We start from the raw sequence: 26,283 nt of genomic DNA on the forward strand, positions 1-26,283 counted from the left end.
GCTTCATTCCCTAATGCACAGGATTACTCATTATAGTGCATGAAGCAGTGTGTTAAGCTTTTTCAGTTCAACAAATTGTATCTTAGAATGTATTCCTGATGCTCCACTCAAATTCACAATTATCAAGTTTCTTCCCATTACTCATGAACCAGTTCCTGGAAAACTGTGGCATACTTTCCTTCCCGTTGATCATACTTGGGAGAGGTGTGGGGAGGCATGTACAGAGGTAAACTTTTTGTCTGTTTATGTTTTTCTTCCTTTTTTTTTTTTATATGCATTGATTTTGCTAAACTTTACAGAGCCTTTACAGAGCTGTATTCAGCTTTTTAAGTTTCCATTGGATGTTATCATCAGACCTCCTCTAGGATTTGCTGCTCAGTCTTAACGCATCTAGTAGTACAAAGGTAGTGAGAAGCAAAACAGAGGACTGCCCATTATTTGAGATTAAAGAGCAGAATAATTGAAATAGAATGTCTGACCTAGTCACCTGTACTTCACACAAACACATAAAGCAGGAAGGAGGGAGGAAAGTTTGGCTGATTAGTCAGATAATCATTTGAATAGAAATTCACTAATTTACAGCTTAAGCTTTACTTCACAAATATAACTCAAATTCTTAACTATTTGAATAATTTTCTATTCAATAAAATAATAGTCTTACTGGTATACTTCCATCAGCATATCCAAACAGCAAAGATAGTAGATATACTTTTCTCCATTTTTTGAAAAACTATGAGTATTAAATTGGAATTTATTAATTAACCATCACTTGTTGTTGCAGTCAGAAGGAAAGAATTATGAACAATGTCATTATCTTAAGAAGATATCTTAGAAAAATTAAGCTGTATTCAGACATTAATTTGATAAGGCATAAAACTAGGATTACAAAAGAGGCACAGGCTCTGCAGTGCTAAGCGCTGTGTACCATCTAGGCTGCATACACAACGCTGGGAACCTACTTGTGATGGAAGCCTACTTGCAATATAGAAATCAAAGAGTAAGGACAAGAAGCCAACGCACAGTTAGTCAACATAAGGAAAGAATTCTGGACTCAAAGAAGTTATCAAGAAAAGGACTCCCAGCCAATATCCCAACCCACTCTGCTGAGTTTGGCATCAGAAGACACTGTGGAACACAGTGTCCAGAGATGGGTGACAGGCTGATTAGCTTGTAGCTCCTGATGGTTTCAGTGCCAGCTGGGCATGTAACTGCTCAGTGTTGCAGAAGTTTCGGGATGACCACTGAAGAGTACAGAGAATTTCACAGGTGCCTCCTTAAATTCCAATTCCATTACCTCTTGGATCAACTGTGATAGAGAATGTGGTCTGTATTCTCCAGTTAAGCACCTATTGAGAGAATCCTGCCGAGTCCATGCATATGTATTTCCTTCCATGGCAGTCAGGGGAAAGCAGGTGAACCACAACCCTTTTGGCTTAATCTAAAACTGCAATATGTCCAAGCCACCTGGACCCAGAATCAGTAGAATACTCCTGGAGACCATAGTCTATGAATGGTTGTAGGTCCCTTGGGCTTTTAAGCATTTCCAGCTAGGTAGCTGTCAAACAGGACAGTTGGTGATACAATTCTGGAGACAGGTTCCTGAGTCTATTTGGGTATTTAAGCCTTAAGTACTTCTAAATACTTGACAAGGCTAATGCTGTCTATATTAACCATATTTCTGAAGTATTCACTACTGGCCTAGTTCTTTTAGTTTGTAGCTTGAACTGGGTTACTTGCAACTCACTTAGTGAGATAAAATTTCACTGTGCAAAGAAATCCAAATTAGATTTGAGGTAGCAGACACAAAATAAGTGACCCTGCTTACTGCTGTTATAAGAGCTTCAATGAAGATCAGGAAATTTCAAACACTTGTTAGAATTGCTGAAGTCATTCAGGTTACTATCCTCTTACTATACACTCAAATGATAAAACTTTCACAACAGATCAGACATGCTATACTGAGTACTTCTGTTCTACAGAAGTTACTAGTAAGTGAATCAACCCATTAGAACAGCCCTCAAACCTATAGTTTTGCAGCACTAAGCTATATTACATGCAATTGGAAATCTTTCTGATAAAATGAATTTTCCTCTGTAAAAAGTAAACTGCATGGAACAAAACATTTAAGGATAGTGCAAGAAAGTGGACAAAAATCTAACAGTTTAGACTGACTGGAAGCCTTGGGAGCTTTGCCTTCCAAATTTTGATTCCTTGGTAAAGTGTCTGGCTAGCTACACAGAAATTCTGTTAGGTTTGGAAGTAGCACCTCCTTTCAGTGTAATTTCAACATTTTAAAGCAAAATTTTCTTCTATGGAAAATTCGAAGGGGGGGGCCCATTGTGTTTTGGCACACTCTGCACTTTGTTGTGGTTTTTTGTGGTTTGTTTTTTTTTTTTTTTCTTCTTTTTTTTGAGAAGGACTAGAGGGGATGGTGGATAGAAATGAGGGAAACACTTCTGACCAGTTCTGTCTACTAACTGTAATACATATTTAGTGATAACAAGCTACATAATGAAGTACTTCTATAGATACAGGCACAGAAATGAGAGGTACAGACAACAGGAGTTAGTGAAAGTAAATTGGGAATGCGTATGTAAAAAAAGGCTATTCTCTGAGCTAGGCAAGAAGAAAGTTTTGGAACATGATTAAACTATGCAATGAATCTAAACTCCCTCTCCATTAAGTAACATTTCAGAACTATTGTAACTAATTTTAGTGGTAACATCTCTGTTATTAGAAGAAGGAAAAATCTGCCCCCTTTGCAACTTTTTTGTTTTAGGAGGGGAGCCCAGCATGTAAAGCAAATTCAGAACAGGGAGAAAAGGAGCTGTTTGACTAAGTCATACATGAACCTTTCCCCAGTGGGCCAGAAGCATCACAATCATCAAGGACAAGGAATTGAAAATATTTAGGTTTTCTAGGTTAAGTCTCTTTGATCTATGATGAGTGCAAGAAGTAAAACTGTAATAAAACTTTATAAGACATGAATAGCAATTCTCATCTCTCTGAAACACCTAGTCAAATTTGTTTCAGACTTCCTGAAGATAAGTTACTCTACCATCAGGTCACATATGGAAAGTATCAGACTGACTTATTACAAAAGTGTACATTTCAGTTATGAGATAATGGAAAGCTAGTGTCTCTGTAATAAAACAGTACTGATATTTATATACTAGTGATGCTATTAGCTGTACCTAAATTAGCTGTCACTCCTTATGACTTTTGTGAAAGGTTTATACAATATTCCAGATGCTTTCTATCATAGTATCCAACATGGCAAAGAGGATTATGAGAGATGCTGTGAGGTAACCCCAAATCAGAAAAAATACTGAAAGAAGATGGACATATATGTTGGAATATAACCAAATTATTAAGCATGGGTTCACTTGTTATATACTTTCAGCTGCCAGTTGCCTCATATGCACATAAGCAGCCTACCTTCAAAGGCTGTTTTGCATTAGTAATATAGTTTACTGTATAAAGCAACCAAATAAAAATTACAGAAAATCTTAATAGCTGGAAAAACATTATCTGGAGTCTGAGAGCTGTAAATTGCAAAATTTTGTAAACAGAAAGAAGAAAGTGATACAAGTAAATTAAAATTCCACTATGTAAACAGAGAAACTAATGTGGAATTGAATGTAATCCAAAAATTACTCTCAAGTTAAAACACTGTATTTACGTTTAATGAAGTAATGTAAAAAAACTCCAGCAACGCTGAGACAGTGGGAATTTTTTTTTCTCTTTTACCACTAAAAAAAGTATTTTACAGAACAGATATGTAGCCAGGTAGCCAGCAAGCTTCCAGCCTGCCCCTTACTTTTAATAATGCATTTTGTCACCCTACAATATTCCCCTGCAGGCTAATTTCTAGGTTTTTATCTTCTTTGTTTTAAAGAACAGTCCTTCCATGCCCCAAATACCCATTACACTCACATGAAAGTTTACAAAATCAGAGATCCTAATCTTGTAAATGTAAGCAGATTTATACCAAATCTTACTTTTCCTATACTAGCTACTTTTACCACCAGAAAGAAGGAAATACCACCAGATTTTATCCCTTAAATAGCATCTTTCATTAGTGAAACAACATACATTGTCAATTTAAAGAGTGGGACTCAGCTGCAGTTTAGAACGCTTAAATTTCATTCTCAGAAAAACAATTCTGCAAACATACAGAAGCAAACTAACAAAAAAAAATAATCTACAGAAGAAAACTGTAAAGGGAGCTTTGCAATCAACCTTAGTGGAGGTAGTCAAAGTGTTGTAGAAGGTTCTTAAAGAAACAAAATTTAAAGCAGATAAGATATGGATGCCTCACATGAAAAAGTAATGTTTTCACTATGATCTGCTATATGTATTTTGCCTCAACAAGCTATAGTCTTTACTTTTATTCCTCATCTTAGTAAAAACTATTTATTTTCTGGTTTGAGATATTCTTTATATTTGAAACCACTATCACTGAAATCAATATCTCAAAACATGGCTCATGGCAAAAAAGTAGCAATTTTAGACCTGAGTGCAGGTTTATTTCAAATGCACATGTTACAATCAAACTGTAGATATTTCCACTTCTGTGACTTATTCAACAAACATTTCTGCTTCACTGAAGCAAAGAATGCGTTTATTTCCTGGAACATGTAGAGGCTAGTTTCCCAAGCTCCACACAGAGTGGTATCCTGCCCCCATCCTGTGTCGTCCCCCCCCCAGCTTCCCATGCTCCTTGCCTTATGTCATGAAGACAAGCAGAAGTAGTCCTGAAGAAGGAATAATGAGTTTGGCTGGACATACTGTGCCATTATTTTTAAAAAAATGTAATAGTGCAGATAATTAAAAAAAAAAAAGAAAAAAAAAGAACAAGGCTGTTCCTTTGGTGGTGGTTTGGCTGTAAAATGGTCTTGGCGCCTAGGTGTTCATTTCCTCTCTTCCTTGACTCTCACAATTTATTCTAATTTAACTGTTTGTACAGCCAAATTCTAGACTGAATTTGCACATAACAGGGGAACACCACTGACTGTAGATTGGTCCAGAAAGGAAGAGTAATGTGGAAGTGCTAGGAACTATATTTTTAATACAGCTCAAAAAAGTTCAATGTCACTGTTCTTATGCTTAGTAGAAAGCCTGTCCAGAAGCTAAAGGATTCTGGTGACTCTGATGTATTGTTCAATTCAAACTGCAGAACAGCAATACTACTTGTAGAAATAGCTACATAGACAAGCTGAAAAAATAATTCTATCATTTTAATTTTAATATGCCATCTTCTTAGGACCGAAAGAAGATAAAGAGTATGTTTTTTAAGTTTTTTGTTTATTTACTAAGACAGACCAGCTGAAAACATACTGCTTGCCCAAAGAAAGCAATGATATCTTCGGAAAATCTGTTTCTTAGCCCAGCCTTTCCTACATCTCTCCTTCACTTGTGCCACTACAAGTGTTTTGGAGTTAACAAACTCATTGGATATAACAACAAAAAACAAAACCCCTTAAGAAGGGAGTTATTTTAATTCTTTGTGGATAGATTCACAACGTGGCTTACAGAAGAGTTTTATTAACAGTTTAAGCACAACTATTGGGGCAGCACAACACTCACCTGAGCAGACAGGAAAATGAACTCTGCAAGCCTAAATTGGTGCTGAGAAAAAAGAATCATTGAACTGTATCTATGTCACTGTTTGTCTGCTGAACAGATACCAGTTTGGGACAGCCTATACTACCTTCCATTTCAGAAATTACATCTTTGATTGATTGGCTTTTCACTCTAGTTCCCAGTTCAAAGGACCCTTTCTCTGTCATTCAGTTGGGAAAAAATGTCTTCAGGTGAGAAAAAAATGTTTTCAGTTTACAAAGTGAACATAAAAAGTAATTTTAAAAACATGCTTTCATTTCTAATCTAATGTTTAGATGCTGACTCTACATATAGGATTGGTATTTACAGTTTATTTACCTGAACTAAGCAAATTAAAATATATCATTGTGTATTTAATTTTCTGACATCCTAAAAACACACATAAGTCATTGTGTCCCCTTTAAAGTTTACACAAAGGTGATAGCAATTCTCTGGTCTCCAATACTCTCTTTACTTGTTCATTAGAGAATCCTTTCAACTTTGCCTCTAGCAATTCACAAACTCATTTTTTCATAAGTAAATATTTAAACGAGAACTGTTTTAAAATGTCTACAGAAAGAAAGAAGATAAAAGCAAGTATTTAGATTTATAGCTAACCGGGTAATAATCAACTGCTACTAGTGCTGAAAGAACTTCATCCGTGTCTCAGCTTTAACGTGAGCCTTTAGTCCAGGTGGGGGGCTGTGAGCCTTTGTGCCCTTATGGTAATGTTCTTAAGCAAACAAAAGATTGCCACACACCTCACAGGACAATTAATTCATTGAAACAGGACACTTAAACTTTTCCTTTTCATCTGTAATACAAGAGTTAGCTGCACTAATATTTGACTTTCTGTTTCTCAGCGGAAAGAAAGAAGGATAAGAAAGGCAGAGTATTAGAACATAGTCCTCTGATCATTGAGAACTTGCCCCATATACCTAATGGCCTGTCTGCAGTTAACTTCAAATAATACAGTCTTAAACATCTTAACTATCAAAATATATTCATTATATATTCATTATTGAAATAAACAGCAAAGATTTTCAGCACTAGGTGGAAAAAGCTTGCTTTCACACACTGTTATTTATACTTCCTTGTAGAATCATATTTTTGACTTAGTCTTAAAACTGAGAAATTTCCACCTGTTTGATGTTAAGTAAAACTCAAAAAGATTTCAGTTCATTTACCTGCTATTGTAAGAATAACTTCCTAGGCTGTTCTGAGGCAGGCATGTACACTCTTCTAAGCTGAGACAGCTTATATTAGAGACCTGAAGAACCAACATACAAATTCCAAACAAAAGCCTTCTGAAAACCACAGAGACATACAGTAACCATACTTCATGGTAGGATTTTTGTTATTTAAGATTTTAATGGTTGGTTAGTATGTAAATAAAGAACATTTTAACGATTTCAAACATTTTAGTATTGCTTCTGCAAAAGTTGGAAATACTTGGCAATTCTCACAACTTGCTATTAGAAATACGAAAAGCAAGCAATTGGTAACACTTCTGTTATTTAGTCAAAGGCGTTGTCACAGCCATGAGATTAGGGAACAAGAAAGTCTCTAATCTGGATTTACCATTGCAGCTTGTGCCACAGAAAATGCTCTTCTCCGTGAAGTTGTCTGTTGCCCTCTAAAAATTAGTAGTAGCTTCCTAATGGTTCAATTTAGGATCCAAGCTTAGGGTCAATTACAAAAGCCAAATCACTGTAAACTTAATTCTGAGTTTTCAGAAGACTTGGTAACCATTCTTTCATCATCTCTTAAAAAAAAATATGAAAATTTGTGATTTGGAAAAGATGGAAATACACACGAGTCACAAACTACAGTCAAAGCAGAAAGATAAGGGAGGTAATTTCTTCTTCTTCCCTGTCTTTGATTGCACCAGAGAGCAGAATTTATGTTTCAATAGCATGCTTTCTTAGAAAGAAACAAACAAGAAAAGAGGAAAAACTGCATGAAATGAATTAAAGAGTTAGATATCCTAGATCAGAATGATACTGTTGCACTTTGGATTTCACTAGCTTTCTTTTTTTTTTAGACAAAAAGAGAGTAAAAACAAATGAAGGGGATAATACTGAATTTGATCAATTAGGGGATTAAAATAAATGTACATATGAAATTGCCTGTTTGGGTTCAAACTCTGTCTAGAAATACTTTCTGCAACTCATTGACTTTGAAGTGATTTGCTCCAGTAAATCAAGATCAGCATTTCATTCTTGGCATCAAACCCCACAGTGTTTGCCATGAAGAACATACTTTCTCTAAACACTTTTAAGATATTTTGTTGTCTACACTACAAAAATGGTTGAAAAATTTTGAATTTACTTTCAAGTTTTATGGTATACATGGGCAGGAGTTACTGCTGCAAACATTATAACTTATTTGACTTATTTTTATAGAAATCTGATTTACTAGTTTTCAATGTTGCAATCTTTAATGAAAATTATATTATTCGTATTCAGAGGTATATAATGAAATTCTCTCAAACCATAAGAGAAATGCACAGGAAGCCACATTTCTAAGGAATTCTACTATTAAAGATAGTGTCCGAAGGCCTGGTTTTGTAAGTTTACTCCCCAAAGGGCACTAAAATGGAAGCAAAACAAGAAAGTTGGGCTTATTTGGAAAACTACCATCTAAGCAATATATGAAGTGCTGAAGAATCCTTATATCATTAAATTTAATACAATATAAAACTATTTCAAAGTATTATTTTAATGCATAATAGCATATACTTGGTTATATTTTAATTTAGCAAAAATTAAAAAAGAAAGAATGTTTATAAGAAACAGTGTATCCTTATTAAAGTAGCATGAAGCATCTCAGAAACTTGACAATTCACTCTTTCTATAAACAATTGTTTCTGTTTGGAAAAGGGGAAAAAACCCTCCCAAAACATAACTTCACAGTTACAGAAACAAACAAGTAAACCCAAGGTTTTCCACAAGATTATGTTGAATCAATTTTATTTTTCATATTATAAAACAGACAGCAATAAATGCGACAAGAATAATTCACTCCTTTTATTGAATTAAAAATTTGATGGGATGTAGACCATCAGTAATCTTGGAAGAAGTTGTAAAAAGGCTTCTGTTGCAGAATAAAGAGATTCCCTCCTTTTAAAGAGATTCTAATCCTCTCATTGGCCAAAAACAGAGAAACTGATTACTTATTTGCTTTTTAATGTATATAGTACTATAAAGTTATATTTTTCTTTCTCACTGTAACCTTAGCACAAAAGTTATTTTTAAAGTTATCAACCAATTACGCCATTTGGGTGTCAGGAAAGAATTCATACTCACTGAGGCCTACTTGATAGTAGGCAGAGGGTCTAGGAAGGCTGCCTTTCTTTTGGCATTAACACAACCCAGAAATTAAAATTAATATGACAACATCAGAAGTAGACTCAAGATTCCCTAATCATGTGGTATGACAGGAGTGTTTATCCTCAAGTGACTGGTCATATGAAGGAACTTTGCAATGATAGTGCTGGACCTGCTGAAGTGCATTAATAAAATCATTTCCTAACAAGAAAATGACCCTTTAAAAGAATTCTTGATAGCTGTGACTGTTGTTTTCTGCCAAGCTTGCAAGTTAAAACAGAAAACATTCTAAAGCACAAAAGTTAAGCTCACTCCAACAGGAGGAAAAGAGCACTTACAGTGAGGCTCATAGGGAGGAGGAGGATCACCACAAGGAACACACTCCATGTCTTGAAAGCCTCCAAGCTTAGTCTTCCTATAAAATCTAGAAGATAAAGGAATGAAAAAACAGTTAATCAAAACCAGTTATTTTTTCCTCACAAAATTAATCAGGTGTTTTAGCAAAATACTCTGTACCTGCAAACTTTTGTCAATCTGTGTCCCAATGCAAACTATCAGGAAATAGAAGAAAATAATAGTAAACAGAAGTACATTAGATATTAATTAATAGTACAGCAGTAGGTCTAAAGTAAATTGAGGAAGAATTCTAAATCTGTTAGTCCAAATACATAGTCACTACAATCTTATATTCACATAATAAACAAACAATTCTGGAGATTTCAGACAGAAATCAGTATCCTGTTTTCCACATAGATCACAACATAAAAGACAAGTATGATGAATTTACATTATGCAAGCTTATTTACACATTTAAAAAAAGAAGTTAATTGATTAATCTACATAACTCTTCTAAAATAAAACAAGATATTACAAGCTAATTATCCCCCCTAAGTATATAATGGACCAGATGTTAATGCTTTGTGGTTAAAATCCCTAAGATATCCTCTAGCTCAGAGGAGGGAAAATCACTCATACATTGGTTCATTTATGTACTTGTACAAAAGGGTACCCCCTCAAAAAAAAAGTTTTAACATGCTGTGTGACAAAATCTTCAGAAAATAAAATTGGATTGTTTTGTAGAACAGCAAAACAGTAAAAACGGCTTTTCAGAACTGTATTTTAACAAACAAACAATCCCTCTCTGACTCTTCCTTCCCTTCCAGGAAGGCCTTCACTGCCAACCAAAATCACAATGTGCATGGACTGTGAATGCAAATTAATGAAGTGACTACATTAGTCCCAATCTACATTATCTAATGCTCCACTTTGTTTTCATATTCTCAATTAAACTTGTACTTTAAAAATTCTAGATAGCAAGCATTTCAAGGTATGAAAAAATGGATATTGCAAACAGAAGTATCAGTCAGATGGTTTATAGAAGTAATAGCAATGGGAGGCTACAAGTGGTAATAGGTGAACAATAAAATAAAACTCTAAAGCAAACTAAACAGCCAGCTACTCGTTCCTAAAGAAATTAATGCAAAAACATTTTAAAAAACCCACAAAAACAAAACAACAAAAAACCTGTCATACCCCAGGAGTAATTTTATTCTAAAGACCCTTCAAAAACGTTACTATTGAGTTTATGTTTGAAGAGCTTACTGACTACAGTGACAGGCAGAAGCCCACATTCCTAAACCAGTGAACAAGAGTAGTACCAAATGAAAAAACAGAACTGTAGAGTGTTTTATTTCAAATTTGTAGGAGTATGACATCCTCTAAAGAACTTATCTACAACAGCTCCCTAATCAAGTAGGTCGGTCTGTCTTCCAACCAGTCACTAGTACTAAGCTAGAATCAGTAGCTGTGGTCTGTTCAACACGAGCAAGTGAATTACGTGTTTTCTGTAGTGCTAGTGGCACATTAAATAAAAGGTACTAACTCTACTGATGTTGAATTACTAACACTGCAAATGCCATTAAAGTATGAAGACTGTATCAGCTAAAGCAAACAGCTCTGCAGCTGCTCAAGAAACTCATGCTTTAACAACGTGAACAGAAACAGATTCATAGGCTGTAAGACTGAAGGGGCCACTGTGATCATTTATGCTGAAGGAAATGTGTTAATATTTGTTTTTAGCTGACATGCTCACTGTAGCATTTTGAAGGTGAACAACAAGGAACAGCATGTTGGAAACCTGTGCAAAACAGAAATAAATATGATTGCTGAGAGGTAAAACATTAGCTAAGCTATTTGGTTTGGCTAGCTACATCCTCCATTGGACAGGTCTGAGTGGTGGCGTGTTCTACAGTTCTGTTCCCCAAAACATCCAGACCAGATGATCTGCAACTTCCCTATCCATAACTCCCTCCCCCCTCGTGTTTCCAACTTTGCTGCTAATAAAAGCAGGTTGTGTCAACAGCTCTCATTTTGACACACACTCAACACACATATTTAGAATACATTCTAGACCAGAATACTAAGAGGCATTCCCGGGTCCCCCAGTTTAGATTTACCCTTAATTCATGTTTTATTCTGGCTTCTTTTTTGTTCCTCTCTCATCTTCCAAAATTTAGAAGAAACTTTTCTCCCTGCTGACAGCCAAGTAAACCCTACAATACATATATATTATTAAGCAATAAGAGCATAAATCAATCCATTGTGTGGCTGCAGGTAGTATCAAAAGTGGTTGCAAGTAACATCTAATGCCTGGGGCTGCACCTTCTACTGTAACTTAAACTAACATTAGTTACCAAAACTTTACTAACTGTTTTTTAAATGAAAGGACCTCACAGCTGGGCTGAGAGGAATAACTGTAGGAGCTTCAAGAGCGTTCAGGTATTTGACAGCTAGTATTGAAAAAAAGTATATAAAAATAAATAAAATAAAATGGCTGAGAAATATATAGGAAAAAAACCTATGAAATTTTAAGCATCTCTGAAATACATACCCTGAAAATACAAAGGCTATTACAACTGCAGATCAGTTCTCATAACCTACCCCTATCAATTAAACTACCAATCCATAATTCAAAAAAGCATCAGAAATGCCTTTTAACAAATTTGTGTCAGGTATTTATAAAGCAGAACTTGGCCACAAAGTAAATAATAGCCTTTTGGAGATCTTAATACTACAGACAGAGAAGATTAGCAGCAGGTATCACAGATGACTGGACAACAAACTAAGCACAGGTCTTGATTTAGAACAGCAGTTTCAGTGAGTCTCCATGCTCTTACAGGCTGTTCCAAAACAATTCTTTCAGAGCCATTTATGATTCTCAGCCAGGATCATGCTCTATGAATTCACCAACACGATGAAGGAAATTCAGGAGCATAAACCACAGCCACTACTAAAAATAGATGTTTGAGAATTATTAGGCATTGACCTAAGGAGGTGAAAAAAAAGGAAGCAAATAATGTGACCAGTCTTCAAGAAGGTAACTGTACATGTTTCCAAATGTTTAATTCTTTATAACAATGAAGTAAGTCACCAGTAACACTGAATATTTTAAAGTATTTTGCTCAGGCACTGCATAGACAATACTTTCATACATCAGGTAGGCAATTACCAAACCATTTTTATAGATGAGAATTTCACAATTGCAGTCTTAGTTATGTGCTCAGATCATACAGTAAGTTATTGGTAAGGCCAAGATTAGAACTTAGGACCTTCATACATGCATAAAGGATACAAACATTTACCCAGAAAACATGAACAAGCAAACATTAATGCAAATTAGATTTGAATTTGTTCAAGTCTCATCTTCAGAAATGGACTTACCCTGGTAAACAGTCTCCACAGAGTGCATTGCTGGTGGCAGAACAGTTGGCCTTCTGAAACCGGTTAACTAATGCACAATCCAGACAAGGCTTGCACTTCTGAAAGCCCCAGTCTTCCTTGAATCTGTTTGGCCTGCATGTCATGCACTGTGCATCCTCCCCATATCCAAAGCCGCATTCCTGTAGGGATTAACAAGCAATAGCAAGCTATTCAGTCACTGAAAGCGTGAACAAGAAGAGAATGCTGGGATAAAATGAAGACCTAGTGTAATTATTACTGAGAGTAGGTCTTTTTAGAGACAAAAGCCATCCTTTCAGCAAGTTCAAATGTGTCTTCCACTGCTAATAATCTCTCTTACTTCTATAACTAATACTTAGTCATCCACTTTATTCATGAAACCACTGTGTATTTGAATGATAAAGGGCTTCAAGGACTCCCACAGTTTCATTATTACTAGCTTATGGTAGAATTATTGAGCTGTCCGTTTTTTAATTAGGTCAGTCATGTGAAAGTGCAGAAACTGGGACAAGTGAAGTATAAAGGCACTTACTCAGTTACAAAAACAGCAAAGAAGCACTTTGATATTAAGGTTCATAGCTAAGGTGAACAAAGTTAATTGCCGAAGAGAGCGCACTGATCTTCAAAGGCTTAGAATTTCTGTTACCAAATAAACCAGAGCTGGTTAATGACCATTAGCTAGGCATGAAACGTTGCTTAGCCACTAAGAATTTCAGAAACTCAATCCGCTCCAGTTCTAACAGTTCTTAAACTGTTGGAAAAGTTTAATAGCTCTGCAGGTCACAGGGAGGCATGATATTTTACTATACAAGCAATATTGTTATGGTTGGTTATTTATCCCAAATTTGGCTGTTTAAAGAATTTTTTTCCATTCATTTGCAAAAGGACACCTAATACAACTGACAGGCTGCAAAGAGAAACACTTCATCCAACAATATGTAATACTTTGGGGACTGAATTCTAAATTGATTATCAAGAAGTATCAATCTATTTCATTTTTGTGTCACTATTTCTTAGAGTTACCAAGTTACTAAGAGTTGCTATTCCCTTTTCTCATCTGAATATCCTATTAATTTTTTTTGCAGTACTTTGGAGTTAGATTTGATGCATTAGTGACACAACGCAAAATGGCAAGAGGAATACAACAAATTGCTGGAAAAGAGTTATTGGGAAGGGAGTAAGTGGGAAGGGCACAACATAGGGACCTCCTTCTCCAGTATGTGGTCTCAGTGGAAGAATAGAGTGTCTTCCCAGTGGGAAAAGTGCAGGAAATCTCCAACTGGGACAACTTAAGAGAAGGTTACCACCAGTTTCCTCCACAACACATGCATGTTTGATGCATACAAATAACTTTTTCCAAAGTCACCCACCTAAGAAAGTCTGCTGCAGTAAAAAGCTTTGAACCTTACAAATGCGCTCAGGATTCTCCAACGTTTTGCATTGAGAAAGCATCTACGGAACAACTTATGTGATGGAGTTGGCCAATATGTATTTTATAGTGCCTCTAACTTGCAATGATAAAGTAACAATAAACAACTTCAGATCCATTTTACTGGACATTCTAAGAATTTTCAGTTTTCATTTGTTAAGAATATCTTTACTGTCCTCTGGAGAACAAGCACTTAAGTACACAGAAAATTAACAATTCTAAGAAAGCAGTTACAAATGAACACTAAAACTAGTCATCTTCCTCTGTCTCTAGACCCAGGAATTTAAAAAATAAGTTTGAAGTTTTGTTTTGATTTTTTAGCTGAAATATAGTTTCTTACTATTGACTATTATTCAGATCAAGGAGTAGACGGACAAATTATTGCAGTTAGTAACAAAACAAGCAGCAAACTACAGTTTCATACACTGTACAGCACATTCCTCCTCTAAGATGCTGACCCTAATAAAGCTGGTAGGCAAAAGTTGATAAATTTTTTTTAAATTTACTTCAGCCATAGAACATTTTCTACCATTTTGTTTCAAACCTACCAGTTTCTGCTAGGAATCAAAGCCAAAGCAATGGAGGTTCTAACAGTTCTATTTTGTGTCATCTAAAAATATCTTACTGTGTGCAGTTTACACACAATTTAATTTATGCAATTGTAAGACAAAGCTACATGATTACCACCAGGAACTGGAACCAGATTAACTTCTGTTAGATTTTGCTCTTCCTAAGTCTAAATAAACTTTTTCATTGACTCTCATTATTCCTTAACACAATCTTTCCAAACACCTACTCTTTACTCTATTTAGATCATCCAAATAGTAGCATTATAGAATATCTTATATAGCTCAGTCAAACCATGTATATATGGATGTTTTGATAAATCACTTGGAATCAGTCCCTCCCATGTCCTAGTAAACTTTCAAATATAAGACTTAAATTAACTTAATTATAAGTTTTCCTTTCCAGACTACCTTTGAAGTTTCTGATCAAAACCAAGTAAACACCAGGAAATAAAGTTAGAATTAAATGCCTTCAACTCACTGGCCCAAACTACCAAAGCTTGAGTAAGTTGTTTCTAGCTCTATCAGATCTGCTTTGCTATAGTTGGATGTATAGACACATCTTAGTGGTCCTTTGTAACGTGGAATTGTTTACTTTAAAGCTATAAAGTGGTGGATGCAAAATAAAGAAATCTTCTGCCCAAGGAATTTACAGTCTCCAGTATTTTCAAAGATGCTTTCTAAGTTCTTGCCAGGAATTCTGCAGACATAATCCATAACAACTACAACTTTATGTATGTGTTTTTAATGTTCACATAATATTTGAGGTAGTTAACTGCCTGGCAGGTGCAAATAAATATTTAAGCTTGTAAACCAGGCAGAACTTCAAACAGATCTGCACTCATAATTAACCACATTCCCAAAACTGAAGGATATGATTTAGACGATGGATTTAAACCCTTTGAAATCTTGGACTTTAATTTAGCAGTCCAGGAAAGATACAAACAATTGACTGTTCATCTTTTATCAGTACATGTGCAAAACTGATGTGCACTGGTTTTCTTAGTGCTCTGTTTGTGAAGTTGTCAAGTTATGTGGCTGATGAGATTTGAATAGCTCCCAACTCCCCTCATGCCTTCGATCCTCCCACTCATATTTTTAAAAAAGGGCTCATCTCCTGTGGCAGTTCACCTCAGGACTGCAGAAAAGAGAAATTAAACTTGTAACCTCATTTAGCTGGATTTCAAAAAAACCCATTTTTTTTAGTTTTGTGCCGGGAAAAAAAAAAGAGCAGGTAAATATACACTATATTTATTTCTCCTATTGTGAAGTATACTGTGAAGAACACGTAACCCACTCTTCCCTTTCCACTTCACTTTTCAATGCTACCATCAATGGTACAAGGTAACATTAATGAAAATTTTCTCTCTCAAATAATATGCAATAGAAGTCACGAAAACCTAAACACTAATTTAGAAAACTGCATTAAAACTAAGTTTAAATAATCCTCAAAATTCAAATGCATTTCTATTTCCTGGATATTTATACAGCTTTCACTATCACAGTATTATGACATCTCATTACCTTCAATGCATGTATCCCCAGAACAATTTTGTTCAGAAGTGGATTTTACTAAGGTATCAAGTGAGATGACTGGTCAAGGCCACCTAGGAATCTGTTGCAAACTAGTTAACTGAACTCATAACTTAGTTTCAAGCTAAAAATATTAAAAGCATAAAATAATACAGACACCTCTTAAAGTACTACCTTGGCAGTGTTAACATTTTCTTTCAGTATATCCTATCCAAACACCGGTTCAGACAGAACAACCAAAAGTATAGCAGACTATAAAGGGTAATGGAGTTAAGTAGTATGCTCTTTCCCTAAAAATTGAATGCAACACAGAAAGTAAATGAACAGTAAATTAGATTTTAAACATTCTTCCAAATAAAATAACCTCAAATTTCATTTAAAAAAATGCTGTCAGGCATTATTAAGATCGTAATCTGCAAGCACATTTTAGAATTTGTTTCTAGTTCCACTGATTATCCACAACCTACGTAAGTCCCTAGACAGTACAGCACAAAGAAGTTCCACTTAGGCCACAATGATTACAAGAATACTTGGGTATTCTCAAGAAAAAGCCTTCCAGTCATTAAGACAGTTTTAATTGATGTCAGGTCACATAACAGGTTGCAGCACTACACTGGTGCTGGAAAATGAAGTTTTTAGTAACACCTTTGAGTATACGGCCTTGTTAAATAGCACACAGTTTTAGCTTCCAGAAGTCCCTTAGGCTGTGGATCAGTCTCATCTAGAATCCAATAATCAGCCGTATCTATCAGTGGAAGTTTCTCAGCAGGACAGGCTGCAACAGTGGGCTGCAAACCTGTCAGATTTAGCTGCTGTGGCAAAGGGCAAAGTTAGTGTCAGAAGAGTTTCATGCTCAGTAAGATTTGACATGCCTACATGCAGCTGCTCCAGCTTCCAGGACACTGATCCAGAAACATGTGTTAGCCTCTCCTGAGCTGAGATATGGCAGGCTTCCTCCCAAGCAGCTCTCTTGCTTTGAGAAGTTACAGAGTGACTGCTAAACATGGTAGCAGCTGCTCTCAGTAACTTTACTGGGACTTGTCAGACACAGCTTACCATCTTTTATGTTCCGTATAAGGACTGCTACATTCAGGAGTAGCTTCAAACAGTACCCTCCTGTTTAATTCACAATTCCTTTTCTGAGCCAAGATGCAGGTCTCCTTTTCCTTCATCATACACGTGGTGCAAGGAAGCAACCTATGATACGTAGCCCTGCCTTAGCCACCATCAAGCTGCCTCTGTCCCACAGGGTCTCTGTACAGCAGCAGTCTCTTGGTGACATTATCATCATCATGTATTTGGTGGCAATGTTGGGTTAAGGCACTCTCTCCCTTTCAACTCTGCTTTTTCTTCCTTATCATACATTGTCCTCAACTGTACTGATACAACTGATTATGAGGCTGAGCTGTAAATCTGACCATGGGACTGATCCAGGTTAAAAGTGATCAGTTCAGTGATCTGTTCCATAGTACCCCCTGAAAAATCTGTGTCAGTGTAACTGCACAGGTAGGGCACCGTGGGAAGAAATTATTATTGCCAGAACTGTCATTTCAGTGTTTCTGAACTACAACCTCAGATGTGATCTGTTGACAAAAAAAAAACCAAAACCAAAACAAAACCAACCCAACACACACAAAAAACAACCCCAAACAAAACCCTCACACACTCAAAAGCAAGCTATTTCAGTGGTTCAAAGGCTTCACAAACATTATCAAGGACATATGTTTATCAGAAGAAAAGGTTATATAGATTTTTTTTTTTTAAACGAACAAATAAAAGCAAACAAACAGAAGAAGCAGCTTTGACTTCCTTCCCCATCAACGTTAAACGGTTGATGCAATAACAAAGCTGTCTTTCTTATGATGGCAGTATATTAAAAGTACTTTATAAAAAATACAATCAATGGAAGTGATCAATGGATTTTAGTTCTAAGTTAATGCAACATCTGCAGCTGCTGTTAGAACAGTTGATAGGGAATCAGAAAGGAAAAGTTGAGGGTGTACTGGTTTTGTCTTACTTTAGGAAGAAAGAATTACTTCAAAAACATTATTGAAAAAGAGCCCCACTAAACTGTGACAGCAAAAGCTGAGAAGAATAGTCTAGATTTGGAACTAGTTACATGAAATAAGGCTGGGACTTTCTGTTGTTTTTTTTGTTTCACACTATAAAGGGTATCTGAAGTTGCTTATCTATGCAGACAGGAAGGTCAATCCAACAGATTGAGCACTAGTTTGCAATTAAAATTAAACACTCATCATAGAATAGCCCAGGTCAGAAGGAACCTTGAAAGAAGGGCAGAGAGCCGAGATAATATGATCTAGCATCCTGTCCAATTGCATACTAAAAACCTCCAGTGATGGGACTCTACCACTTTCCTGGGGAGGTTGTTCCAGTGAATGACTGTTCTCACTGTAAAAAATTTATTCCTCATATAGAGATAAAACCTCTCTCCTGGTACAACTTGTACCTGTTGCCCCTCGTCTTGTCCATGCAGTGCCTTGTTGAAGAAAAAGCCTCCACACTCTTGTTCTACTCCACGGCCTCTGTCTACTCTGTTCCAACAAAAACTTCCTGCATCACCATGGGCAAGTTGATTTCTGTGCTAGTGTCTCATGTATAAACTAAGAAAAGGCAACAGCATTTCCCTAACTTGGAAAGGTATTATGAAATGCTCACATAATATAGCAACAAAGGTCATATAAATAACTCAAGTTAGTAGTTGTAGAAATAAGTATATATACACACGTAGATATACATATATTTATATGTATATATACACCCACTCCCCACAGGTGGTATTTTGCCCTGCACATTTATCCACAGTTGATGCAAGCCTGTGGTATATCTGAGTGTATCTGGTGACATGGGAACAGACTGGACTGTCACACAGGACCTGATTTGATTAGGCTTTAACCATGCCTTAAGTCACCTGTGCAGCCTGTGTTAAGATTCTTAAGTCTGATCTTGAGGTGTCACTGTGTCTTCCCTTAAGTGTAGGGACAACTAATGACTGTTGACTTAACTGGGTTTTATAAATGCACAATAAAAATCCCACTGAAGTTTAAAAAAAAAAAAACAAAACCAAAAACCACACACAGATTATCACAATTAGGTAACAACATATTAGTTTTGATTTCTATAGCATCATGTACTCAGTTTAACAAAGGCAAAAGGAAGGAAGTCCATGCACAAGTGTACTTATGCTCTAAACTGGTTGCTGATCAATTCAGTGGCAATGTATTTAAGTCATAGTACCCATCTGTACCACTGTATTTATCCCAATTTTTATCTTGAGAACTCCAGTTTTCCTTAGTGTTTAGCCTACTAACTCTACCTGGCTTTTGAAACAAACACAGTTCCTATTTTTGTATAGTCAGTAATAACAAGAAAGAAGTCTACAGATTTAGATTGTAACTAAGATCAAGTAGTTTCTCATAAATAAGAGTGAAGTGAGGGCTATACAGTCCTTGACATTGGACCTGTCTGTTTCAGCTTATTGAGCAGTAGAAGTTCTACCTGGACTGAGTTTCGAGGGAAGGAAATAAGGACATATGTTTATATCAACCGTTCACACGATCCACTGCTGCGTGACACAATAGCTGGTCTTTTGTATTGAACAATATAGACTGAGGTTTTTTGTTACTAATATAAAAAAAGAAACCTGTCAGTCAGTTGCCTAAAACACTCTGAGGAGGAACCAAACCAAAAAACCCACTGGTAATATTGTATTTTACTATATACTTAGACAGTCTTACAGTCAGGCTCACACATCCAGTGGTATATCTAGTTTTATCCATAAGCACTAAATATTTGACAGGAAAACAGACACGTTATTTGTTATTAAGAAACTGTTATTCAACTACAGGATAATTACATCATTGCTTTCTCACATGCAAAAAAATCCAAGCAAACAAAACTCCCCCTGTGCTGCAAATTACTTCAAGTATATCATTAAATCCCTTTTCCCTTTGCGTTCTGACCTTTGACTTAACATATTTTGTTGCTTCAAGCTGTAGTTCAGCAAGACTACTTTCAACTGCATTTCAGTAACTGCCACAGCATCACATCCTTCACTATGATTCACAGAAAATTGTACCTCTATTTATAAAGGAAATTATGCTTCCACTCACACTTAGGTTTGAGAAAAATCTGTTTAGTCATTTCAGTTCTAGTGTAGTAGCAAAAAATCATATTTGAAAGCCTATTCGTGTCTGGGAGAAGTAATTGCTTACACATTGAAACTAATTAACCATTCATATTTTCAGAAAAACTACTTCTAAGAATCAGGACCATCAGATTGTAAACAAAAATAGTTAAAGTAAAAACATAACTTGGATAGTATACTGTTGCAAACTCTAACCTTCCTATTTTAGTTTAGGATTTCTTTATTAAATTGATAGTGTAATTACTGAGGGCATTAGGTTTTATGCTTTTGGTTTTTATTTGCCAACTAGATAAGTATGCTACATCAGTGCATGTAATACTGCTTTAGTAGGACCACTGTTATAAAGTGCCATATTTACAAGCGCCTTCGTAAATTAAAACACCCCCCAGAACCTTTCGGTCCTCAAATTTAAGGCCAATCTGAAAAAAACAAAACATCCAAGCAAAACCACATCCATGCTGTTAGTCACCTTCAAATCCCTACTTCAACAGCATTGTTAAGACTAAACCTTAACTAATACTGCCTAACATAGAAAGCTATCCTTACTAAAGTGTGAAACTAAATATATCTGTTAATGCACTGAACACTAGCTACAGGGGGTGGAGAGATAGGGAAAATGTGTCACTCGATTTCAGTAAATCTCTTCAAACCACCCACAAACCACAATACTTAACTTGTACTTTTTTTCAGAGCTGAATATAGTAAGAAATACAAAGCCACAAACTTAAAGCTTCATTTTCCCTGTTGTTTAAAACACACATACACATAAGAGTTAGTAATGTTTCACGTTAAAAGATTTTCAAAAATAACATTTCAAATTCCCCCTTGGATCTACATAACATACTTGCCTACAAAAGCAATGCTGAAAATCAAATTTTGCTCCTCCTAAATAACACCCTAAATTCTACCATTATCATCCTTTTTACACTATCAGTAAGAATACAAAACTGAGTTTGTCCTTCTATATGCAAAGGCATTGGGCAGGGCAGCTACTTCTCTCTTGCTTTATGGCCCCACCTATCAGGTATCTATCAGACTGCACGGTTCTGTCTGGGCCATAGTTTTACGCTCTAATAATGGGCAAGATGTAGGTATAGTAGCTGGACACTGAAGAAAGAGCTTGTGCTTACGCATGAGACTTGACAAGTCTCTGCTCACCCTTCATGATACCAGCTTGCATTCTCTCTTTTTTGCCTGACTATCTTCACACCTCTAGCATGACATACCTGCTCCCCCAAAACATCCAGTCTCCCCATGACCCATGACCCATAACTCATTCTATTATCTCTCTCACCTCCGGTGATTGAGTTAGTGAATCCCACCATATCTCTGCCTTCCTCCTTCCCTCCCGTTTCAGCTCTATCCTCCTTCATTGTTCTCTATCCTTGCTCGTACACAGCACCTACTTTCTCTGTGCTGAAAGCAACTAAGATCCCCCTCATGACTTGCATTCCGACTTGGAATTTTTCTGGGAATTTTGCCAAGTTAACTTTCTAGTTCTACTGAATCCCAGTCCATAACCTCAGTCACCATTCACCTCTGTTGATTCATTTCTGCACTCCTAAAAACCCTGCTAATTCCAAAACTTTTACAGAGATTTTCTTTTGGAAGAGATGCAGTTGTTCTAAAAGAAAAAAAAACATTTACATATGACTCACGATAACAATCTTTCCTTCTCCATGATATTAACAAGGACTTATGTGCTTTCTACATATTACCAAGTATTTTTCTGGCCTCAACCTTCTCAATTACTTAACATGGCATAAAGGCATGGATTAGGTTTATAGCATTTTTAATAAGTTGTAAAACAAAGAAACTGAGCCTCACTTGAATCTAGCTTCCCAGCACAAAGTGCTCCAACTTTTTTCACTGAGCTTGTGAAAACAGAATAATCACCTATCTCCCAGCTGTTCTAAGGAAATATCTCGGTTCTCACTTGAATCCTATTCTGGTTTTCTGTGCTTATGGCTTTAATTTTATTATAAACCATGCTGTTAAGAAAAGTTGCTGTATAAAAAATTTTAAACATTGTCTATAGTGGCAATTTCACCTAAAATCCAGAACTGATTCTGAAAGTCAGCATTGTAAAAATCAAGCCCCCCCCATTTCATTGATCTCTACCAAACACTAGTTTGAAATTAATTTTTCCTACTCTCCTCTACACAGTGAAGTTATTCAGTCTTAATTCCCTGTAGTTCTTTTTCCCCCTTTGTAGCACTAACCCACCTTTAAAAAAAATTTCAATTTAAGAGCCAATACCCAGATCCTCTAATGGCACTGCCTACTTTATTAATGATATTATCATTTTCTGAACTGAGCATTTTATGTAAAGAGAACCAGAAAACATGGTACTTGAAAAATTGTAAAAGGTTCAAATGCCAAAACAATAAAAAATATTTCCACTTAAGTACAAATACCTATTATTTTAATCACATACATAAATGTACTTACTGGAAACAAATTCAAGAAAGCATGATTTGCTTACCTTTGAGAGTTCCATTCCAGGTCCACACTGTTTGCAGAGGATACAGTTTCCAGTGTGGTCCCTAAATTCTTGCTCTCTGCAATCGCCAGTCTCACAAATTACCCTACTTAGCTAAAAAAAAAAAAAAAAAAAAAAAAAAAAAAAAAAAAAAGAAAAGAGTAAACTCACCAAAATATTATTGATCTATGATTAACATATAATTCATATAAACTCTAAATCTGAGAAATAAATTCATGTTTCTATCTTAAAAATAACTTTCTGCATTATCAACAGCTTTAAATATGGCAATGAAAATTAATCATCTAACTCCAAATATGGATACGTGGCCTGAATTTTAAAGATTCTCAGCACTTAGTGACTTGTAATAATTTTACAATTTTTAGAAGACCTGCCTGATATTTGGCACCTGTGGAATGTTAAAACGCTTAATTGTTTGAACATGAGTTTAAGTTCCTCACCTTAATCAACATTACAAAAAATGCACATGACCATTTACTAAAACTACAAATTTCACGACAGTAAGCTATGTTACATCACGTTACATTGCCATGTTTCATTTATTTGTGATTTTTTATTTTTCTAATGATGCTATTACAACTGAATAAGCTAAAATCTATTCCTTTAAACATAAATATTTATAGAGATTTTAAAGGGTCACTCAAACCTTTCAGAAACTTAAAAAAAACCCCAAACCTGTATGAATACTATTTATTCTAAATTTCACTATCACTTTATATTTAATGGGCCAAATGAGAGAGAATCCAATTTCTTCCTTCAAAGGCATTTAAGTACATTATCTGACCAAACCAGAAACTAAGGTTGTGAGAAATACCATAAGGAGTAATATCAGCCATGCAAAGTCTTAGTATAATCACTAGAATCCTACTCAGGAACATTAGCAAACGCTATGAGCTCCCTCAATAGAATTTTAAATTAAATGTCTACATACAGGCTTCCACCACAGAAAGTGCTCTCCACAATTGCTACTAAATTCTTACTTTGTGTATTAGTCTTTTCAGAAAGACCAAAGCCTTTCTGCTAGCTATGAAGCATTAATTACCCTTAGTTCTAGAGCTTGTCTCAGCAAGCCAGAGTTTAAGTATGCTTAATAGGCAACATAATTGTGTGCTATGCTATGTTCTGTCAATAAATTGAATACTCCAAACTCCTAAACTATGTATATAGCATATGGTACTAAGATAAAAGATGGTCACTGCAAATTGCCTGGAATTCCTGCCATCTCTCTGAAGTGAAACAGCATCACCTTCATAGCACTATATTCAACTGTATTTTCTGTCCTAGTCCAGCCCTTCTTCTAGGAAGAGGCTCACAAGGTAAATTTTTTTTTAATTCCATGTGAGGAGTAGCAAGGAATTATATGAATCAGTTGACAAAGCTCACTTTTAAATTGATAAAATGCATATGTAATTGTCTGTGCATATGTGTTTAAGACTTTTAGTGTTAGCAGTGATGTGTAAAACAATAGACACCGCTCCTGTGTCCAATATAATCTTTTCAACGTTCATCCTGGGGAAAAAAAATACTAATTTTTAACTTACCAAATATGCTAGTAAAATTATGAGCATCTTCAGTTTATCTTCTCCTTGTAATCCTTTAGGATCCATTTCTTACAATTAAACCTTTCTCCTAGGAAAAAAAAAAAAGAAGAAAAAAAAATCACTATATTTCACAATGTTGTTTGAATTGCAAGTCATGTGTCCATAGTACTTCATGTCATTCAGCATGTCAAAATATATATCTGTTAATGCCATTAAAATATTTCAGATGGATTCCTGTAAGATAAACAACAAACATATGTTTTAAAAATCATGTTCTTTTTTAGAAGACAAGGCAATATACACAAAGTTTCTATAGCCTTAATTCTCAAAAGAAGAGCCTGCTATCAGTCTAGATTAGAGAATGTCAAGGTTTGTAAATCTATGATCCCTAACATATCTTCCTTGCTTGTTAGATGCCCAACTAAGTACATGATCAACAGACAAAAACCAGTTTCCTCAAATATGCCACATAGCAGCTGAGACATAGCTAATCATGATAATGTTCATTCTGTGTTGCAGTGTGGAGCAGAGTGGGTTTGCCTAGTGGCTAAGACAACCTCTTCTACGTCATTCTGCAGTGAACTGGAGGCATACACAGGGTTTGTTTCTACCACTTACCTAAGGGATATTAACCTCTAAAGATGTGCTAACATGATTGTTTATTATCTGGTAGGCAAAGACTATTATAGAAGACATTTCAAACAGCATAATCGAATCACATCCTACCTCAGACAGTTTTTATCATAGTCTCAGAAAAGAAGAAAGAAAGAAGAAAGTTATTTTTTAAGAAGTGGCAACAAACAAATTATGCAAAAAAAAAAAGGGGGGGGGGGACAACAACGACTATTTGAAACCATCAGAGAAAGGAAGTTCTAATTTGGGATTAGCTTTTTTGGATTATTAAACCAAAGAACTGCACCTCCACAATCATTAAGAATACTGTGCTTGGCCAACAGAACATTTTTTCTCTGCTTACTTTCCTTTTGTTTACTTGAATCTTTGTGTTAAATTCCGATTTCTTACTTTTCAGTTTTGTCAGTTACCTGGAAATGCAAGTGTAACTTTTCGCTCAGAAATCCAAACTATATAGCAACAATAACAAGAAAAGAATAAATAGATCCAGCTTATATAATATGATATTTGAATTTGATCCTAATTTGCATACCTTATATGACAGTAATATAATGTCATTGCTTTCAGTTAGATGTGAAAAATAATGTTTTAAAACATTTCTGCCCTACTTCAGAGCTTAAGGACTGACGTTTAATTACACAGTTTTTAAAAGGCAAAATAAGTAATTTTTCTCATTGAAGAGTAGAAGAGACTGAGAAATGAAAGGACGGAACACAAAATGTAAGGAAAGTAGTCTAGAAAAAAAATTAAGAACAGTTGCAAAATGCTTTACAATATGGAACTATAATAACAAGCATAATACACTTAAAATATATAACCAGAATGAGCATAAACTATAACTAACACATAATTTCACATTTTACTGCATGAATAGCCTAATTAACAAATTCTACCCCAAAAGAAAGTATACTTCAGTGGCACTACTGATATCTTTTAAGATAAATTGTATTTTGAAGTATAAAAAGAGCTAACGTCTACTAGGAAGAATGAAACAGGCAAAGAGGTGTTGTCAGGCAGTGCTCTACAGGAAAGCCAAGATTACATTTTTATGGTTATTTCTCACTTAGCGATGGTAATGGTCTATGGGCCAATGACAATTATCAGATTATATGCACGTCAACATGGGTAAAAAAGACAACATACCATCAAGTAATACACACACAGATATAGTATTCGACATAGGTTGCTTTTTTAAGTCTAAGGCAAAAAAAAATAAGCAGAGAAATATGAAATGGGCAATCT

General features: G+C 35.4%; 1 protein-coding gene across 3 annotated transcripts in view; it reads right to left on the reverse strand.

Moving 5' to 3' along the window:
• Positions 1-26,283, reverse strand: part of TNFRSF19 (TNF receptor superfamily member 19) — a 62,264-nt gene that overhangs the window by 24,677 nt on the left and 11,304 nt on the right. For all 3 annotated transcript variants that reach the window (XM_049823036.1, XM_049823035.1, XM_049823037.1), the window contains 4 exons: positions 24,409-24,496; positions 22,850-22,960; positions 12,654-12,832; positions 9,272-9,357 (listed from right to left, as the gene is read on the reverse strand). In XM_049823036.1, coding sequence (XP_049678993.1) covers positions 9,272-9,357; positions 12,654-12,832; positions 22,850-22,960; positions 24,409-24,474 — 442 coding nt within the window. In that variant the 5' untranslated portion in view covers positions 24,475-24,496. The remainder of the gene's footprint in view (positions 1-9,271; positions 9,358-12,653; positions 12,833-22,849; positions 22,961-24,408; positions 24,497-26,283) is intronic.

Source organism: Accipiter gentilis, chromosome 19 (genome assembly GCF_929443795.1).
Source record: "Accipiter gentilis chromosome 19, bAccGen1.1, whole genome shotgun sequence".
In the NCBI taxonomy this organism is placed as follows: domain Eukaryota; kingdom Metazoa; phylum Chordata; class Aves; order Accipitriformes; family Accipitridae; genus Astur; species Astur gentilis.